The sequence below is a fragment of the Otolemur garnettii genome, unplaced genomic scaffold, assembly GCF_000181295.1.
Source record: "Otolemur garnettii isolate 467f Iridium unplaced genomic scaffold, OtoGar3 scaffold00015, whole genome shotgun sequence".
NCBI classification, from domain to species: Eukaryota; Metazoa; Chordata; class Mammalia; order Primates; family Galagidae; genus Otolemur; species Otolemur garnettii.
This window is the reverse complement of record NW_003852410.1, coordinates 1,325,997-1,331,700: the sequence shown is the minus strand read 5'-3', so window position 1 is coordinate 1,331,700 and position 5,704 is coordinate 1,325,997. Positions and strand designations below refer to the sequence as shown.

General features: G+C 50.9%; 1 protein-coding gene across 3 annotated transcripts in view; it reads right to left on the bottom strand.

Moving 5' to 3' along the window:
• The window catches only part of TADA3 (transcriptional adaptor 3), an 11,228-nt gene extending 6,239 nt beyond the window's left edge, over window positions 1–4,989 (bottom strand). The window contains exons 1-6 of one of the 3 annotated variants that reach the window (XM_023510624.1): window positions 4,379–4,438; window positions 4,201–4,258; window positions 4,092–4,115; window positions 3,249–3,481; window positions 1,656–1,906; window positions 1,431–1,536 (exon numbers count right to left, since the gene is read on the bottom strand). In XM_023510624.1, coding sequence (XP_023366392.1) covers window positions 1,431–1,536; window positions 1,656–1,906; window positions 3,249–3,455 — 564 coding nt within the window. In that variant the 5' untranslated portion in view covers window positions 3,456–3,481; window positions 4,092–4,115; window positions 4,201–4,258; window positions 4,379–4,438. Of the gene's footprint in view, window positions 1–1,430; window positions 1,537–1,655; window positions 1,907–3,248; window positions 3,482–4,091; window positions 4,116–4,200 lie in introns of all 3 variants that reach the window. The other 2 variants (XM_012802522.2, XM_023510623.1) reach the window with 2 other exon arrangements.
• Window positions 4,990–5,704: the final 715 nt, after the last annotated feature.

The following is a 5,704-nucleotide window of genomic DNA, read 5'->3' as shown; positions in this document are numbered from 1 at the left end:
AGAGTCTTACTTTGTCACCCTTGGTAGAGTGTGGTGGTATCACAGCTCACAGAAACCTCAAACTGTTCAGCTCAATTGATCATCTTGCCTCAGCCTCCAAAACAGATGGGACTAGAGGCACCTATGACAATGCCCAGCTATTTGTTTTAGAGACAGGGGTCTCGCTGTAGCTCAGGCTGGTCTCAAACTCCTGAGCTCAGGCAATCCACCTGCCTCAGCATCCCAGAGTGCCAGGATTTATAGGCATGAGCCACCACGTCCTGCCAGAATTATCCTTTGTATTGCTTAGAATTTACTACTGCATGTACAAATTACAATTACTTTTTTTCCCCCTTTCTTTCTTTTTGAGACAAGGTCTCACTCTGTCACAGATTGCACAGTGTTTAATTCATAGTTCACTCCTACCTTCAAGTGATCCACCTGACTCCAGGGGGCTACAAGTGTGAGCCACCATGCCCAGCCTATTTTTCCAAATAAATTTTTAAAAAATTTAGATAACTGAAGTGAAAGAGGTAGATCAAAGTGTTATGGCATCACAAAGGAGAGATCAACTTTCTGGTAAACAATCAGAAAAGGTGTTTTGGTGAAAGTTACATGAGATCGGGGTTTAAAGGGTGAGTTAAGTCTGTCAAGTGGAGAAGAGCTTGCATTGAGGCCCAGAGACTAGCAAGAACCCTGTGTGAGCCTGAAGGAAGGGCAAGGTATTTGGTGGGATTGGTAAATGCAGCAGTGAGGGCAGGTGTGGCCAAGGGAACTAGAGAGGTGTTAGGGGTGTGCCACCAAGGTCACTTGAACTTGATCCTGTGGGTAAGAGAAGCCAGAGACCTCTAGAAGCCTAAGAGCAAGGAGAGAATAAAGAGGGTGTTTGGATAAAAGCTGATGAAAGCTTGAACTAAAGAAGAGTGGATGGCGATGAGGGGAAAAGAGCAGACTTCCTTGGGGATGTGCTGACGATTTGGCTATGGTAGAGGAGAGTCAGTACAATGAGAAAGTTAAGAGTTTGAGCCTAGGCTCGGCGCCTGTGGCTCAAGCGGCTAAGGCGCCAGCCACATACACCTAAGGTGGCGGGTTCAAATCCCCAGCCCGGGCCCGCCAAACAACAATGATGGCTGCAACCAAAAAACGGCCGGGCGTTGTGGCGGGCGCCTGTGGTCCCAGCTACTTGGGAGGCTGAGGCAGGAGACCGCTTGAGCCCAGGAGTTGGAGGTTGCTGTGAGCGTGATGCCATGGCACTCTACCCAGGGGGATAGCTTGAGGCTCCGTCTCAAAAAAAAAAAAAAAGAGTTTGAGCCTAGATGGGTTGATGGAACAGATGGGAAACTGGGTGGGGTGGAGGAAGGAAGATGATATGTGTTTTGGTATCTTTAATTCTGAGGCACCTCTGAGCCCTCTTGTTCTCCACCATGTCTAGCAAGGCCCAGAGTTGCTACCTTATAATGTTCAGCCTCATCTTCTGGGGGTTTCAGCAGCTCCTCTAGTGTGCGCACCTCCTCACTGGTGATGTCAGCACAGTAGGGCTCCACCGAAGCCCAGAACCTGCAAGAAGCAACAGATCCTGATTGGGTACCCTTCTACCCTACCAGCCTCAGCCCTGGGGCCCTGAGCCTCCACCACCCGAATCCCAATGTTCCCCTCCATGTTCTCTGGCCCAGAACCTGTTGGGAGCATCATTCTTGGGGATCCGTGGCACATCAATGGGGTCATCAGTGAATTCATATTCCTGGATCTTGGGCTGAAGGTTTTTGGATTTGGGCCGCCCAGGGCCAGGGCCTGGTCCATGTCCCGCCTTCCCTTCCAGCTTTGGCTTCTTGGGCTTCCCATGTTTGGGGGGAGCTCCAAGTTCATGGTCTCGACCCAGCTTCAGGAATCTTCGGTCACCCTTTTTATCTTGCCAGTCAGTGAGGATCTGAAATTTACAGAGACTATGGCTGAGGAGGAGAAGGTAAGACAAGGGATGACTCTTTCCTTCAGTGAAAAAATTAAGATCTAAAATCCAAGGAGGCTCCAAGGTCTTTCTTTCCCCATCTCCTTTTTACTTAGCAAACTCCTATTGATCCTTCAAAACTCAGTTCCTTTTCTGCTGATCTCTTAGGATCTTATTCATATACTTATCATCCCATTCATTTGTTTGTACTCTGTTTCACTTTTGTATACTGAAGTCAGTCACATGCTGTTTAGTAGAGAATCAAATGACCACACCCCAGTGTGTGTTGGCCCTGGGAAAAGAGGCTGGTAGTGACTTTTTGGCAAAGGCAAGCAGCCTTTCAGCAAACCTTCATTTCAAAAGTCACCACAACTGGGAAGCTTTCTCTGTATCAGTTACCCTTAGTCTCAGATGCTAAAATGCAACTTATTGTCCTGTAGCTCTCCTCAAAAAGCTTCCATGGATTCCCAGAGACCATAAGTTAATTCTATTTATCTTTTTAGATCCAGCTGAAATGGCATCTCCTCCTTCTACAAGCCTTTAGCATTTCTTGCTGCCATTGTAGGCCCAACAGTGTTATTTGGCTACAGTGGAACGAGCAGCACACCTTGTCTCTTCAACTAGACTGTAAGGTACCCAAAGACCAAGAAGCTTATCTTAACCATCCCTGTTACACAGAATCTAGCATAGCACCTGGCACACAGGGCTCAGGGAAGTTTATGCAGTGAATATAAATAGGGTAGTAATAATTAATAACACTAGAAATGCTTACTTAGTGTCATTGGTCTGAGCCTTTGCAAAAATTCTTTTAATCTTCACAAAAGCTCGAAAGTAGGTCCTATTATTCAGTCCACTTTGCAGATACTTAGAGATATGAAGTAACTTTCTTAAAGTCACATAGCTAGCAAACAGCAATACTAGCAAATGCTTAGGCCAGGATTCAAATTCAGGCCTCCCCATTCCAGTTCTCCAGTACTTCTAACCCTATCACTTGGCATTTGTCTGACCACCCTCTCCCTTTAGTTGGCAAGCTCCTTGATGGCCAAAACTGTCCTAGGTACCTCTCTCTAATGACCAGTACCCAGAATACAATGGAGGATGGAGGAGCCAATATAAGCTAAGTGAATTGTAAATTTTGCAATTTATGAGAATCATGCATATTCTTGTGTATTTCATGTGTTACACATGCCAGTTTGGAAGTTTGGATCTCTCTCTCTCCACAAGCCCCTGTTCCACAGTTCTCAGCAGACAGGGCTAACTCAATGACCCAACCCACAACTCATCACAGCCCATCCTTGGTGACATCCCCTCTTTGGGGTATCACCTGGGTTTCAGCCTCAAGCACACGCAGGCGCCGGCTGGCAGAAGAGAGCAGGGTCTCAAGTTCCAGCTGCAGGGTGTCCAGCTCCTCGATGCCAATGCCATCATCCTCGGAGCGGGCCAGCACTGCTGTGTAGCGGGGACAGACCTTCAGGTGGTCCACAGACTTGAAGTCATGGAACTGCAACGGGCAGTCCTTCAACTCACTCATGGCCCAGGATATGGGACGCTGTGGAGCTGAAGAGGAGAGGCCGGTTGGTGGGAGACAAAGTGGCATGAGAAAATCCCAAGGGTCTCTTCTCTCCAGGGACAGCCTCAACAAGGAAGCCAAGAATCAGTACCCTTACTGACCAAGCTGACAGCACAGTTCCCATGCACAGGGCACCTGCTGTCTGTCAACGTAGGCACAGCATTTTACCAGCTTCTTATTGAATTCCTCAACCAACTTCACGAGCAGGGACCTCTGTGATCCCCTTTTTACAGAGAAAGAAACTGAAACTCTGTAAGGGTGGGTACATGCCTAAGCTTCTGAGATGCAATTTGAACCCTAGTAGTCCTGAATCCAAACCCCCAATCACCATGATATACCATGATGTTGTCTTTTGATGCTCTTCCCTTCTGTTCCACTCCTCCTAGGTCCTGCAAAACCTTTGAGTTCCAAATACCTCATTCTTACAACGTTCTCCGTGCCTCCCAGCCTCACCTTGTCTTACCCCACTTAACCTTTCCCCCCTTTTTATGTCCCTAACAATGGTTTAGAACGTTGGCTGGTAAGCCTGACAGACCTGAGTTTAAGCCCAAGCTTTTACTATTCTCCATTTATGTGCCCCTGAACATGTTATTTAACCTTTCGGAGTCTTGTTTTCTCCATCTGTAAAATGGGAACAAAAGAAGTCTCAGTGTGTTTCCACACAAAAAGTCTGACTCTCTAAAATGTGGATTACAACAGTACCTACCTCCCTGGGATGGTCTGAGGATTAAGAGATGATGCCCGTCAAGAGCCCAATTCAGTGCCTGGCACAGAAGAAGGGGGACTGCTTAATGGCTGGCCCCACCCGAGGGTCATCCCAATGTCCCGCCTTCAGCGTCCCAGTCCTCTAGGGAACACACTAACGCCGCTCCCGCCCCCTCTACCTCCTGACTGCAGCCTCCTACGGCCCCGGGGCCGCGGGAGGGGCGGGGAGTTCCGGTCGGTCGGAGCAACCGCCCAGGAACTGGCTATGGTCGAGCCTCCTTCGGTTGACGCGGGGGTGGGGAGGCGGCGGGGACGAGCCCACTGAGGTGGGAGGAGGGTTCAAGCGAGCCCACTGGAGAGGTGGGGTAGGAGGGTGCGCCTCGGCGGACACTAGAGAACACCCGGGGACCAGGGGGGCGGGACTCAGCAGCCCAGACCTCGGCGCGGCGGGTAGCCCAGCCGAGCCCCTAGGGCAGCGGGTAGGCGGGGCCGGAGAAAGGATTGGGGAGCAAACCGGAAGAAACGAAGGGCCCCTCCTCCTCCTTGGCTTGTCCTAATTTGGTGCCCACCAGAGGTCGGGCTGTACCATGGCATGACTGGAAAGACCAGGTTGTGAGAACAGGCGACAAGCAAGCCGAAGGCACAAACGAGAGCTTCATGGAAACCTGAAGAAGCTTAAGTAATACTTCTATTTAAAGAGTTTAAAGTACCAAATCAATTCTTGGAAGCAAATTTCCTAAGGTTCCACGTGTTCCCAGAGTCTGCCTCCCCCACTCAAGGTAAAGATGGTACTGCCCGGAAGTCCGGGCGCAGACTGCGGCTGCGCTGCTCGGGAAAGGGCCGCTGTCGCGGAGCTGGCCACTTCCGCCCTTCCGCTTTCCGGCCCAGCCAGCGCCCGCGATGGTGAGAGACCGGAGCCCCGGCCGGGTCCCCCCACTGTTGTGTGTTTAGGCTGAGGGTCGGGAGCGAGATGCGGCTTTGCAGCAGAGGCCTGGAGCAGGGGAATGCGGGCTGGGGGCCGGAGCACGAGGAGGGTGGGAGAAAGAGGACGGGGCGGGGGCCCGAAGTGAGGAAGGGGCGAGCTGGGGGGTCGCTAGTAAGAAGCAGGCCTTACAGCGACTTCGTAGTCGGGTTCCTGAGGCGGATAGGGAATATTCCTGAAGCAGGGAGGGGGCCGGCTGTGGGGTCCCAGAGGGATGCTTGGGGCGCTTTGAAGGCAGGTAGTAGGCCTTATAGCCGGGCGTCGGGCTGCGGAGTCAGGCAGGAGGGCTGCCCCCCACCCAGAGCAGAGCTTTGGGTGGCCTTTTGGACCGCATAGTTTTCCAGGCTGGGCGTCCACACTTCCTTATCCCCACTCTTCTCTATCCTTGCTTTTACCCCACTGAAGGATCCCTGTGTGGCCTCCACTCAGGCCCTTTCCTGGTTAGAATTAAACTGTCTGCTTTGCTGCATGTGTAATCTCTGATATGCTGATGCCTCTCTTTCTGGAAATTCTTTTTTTTTCT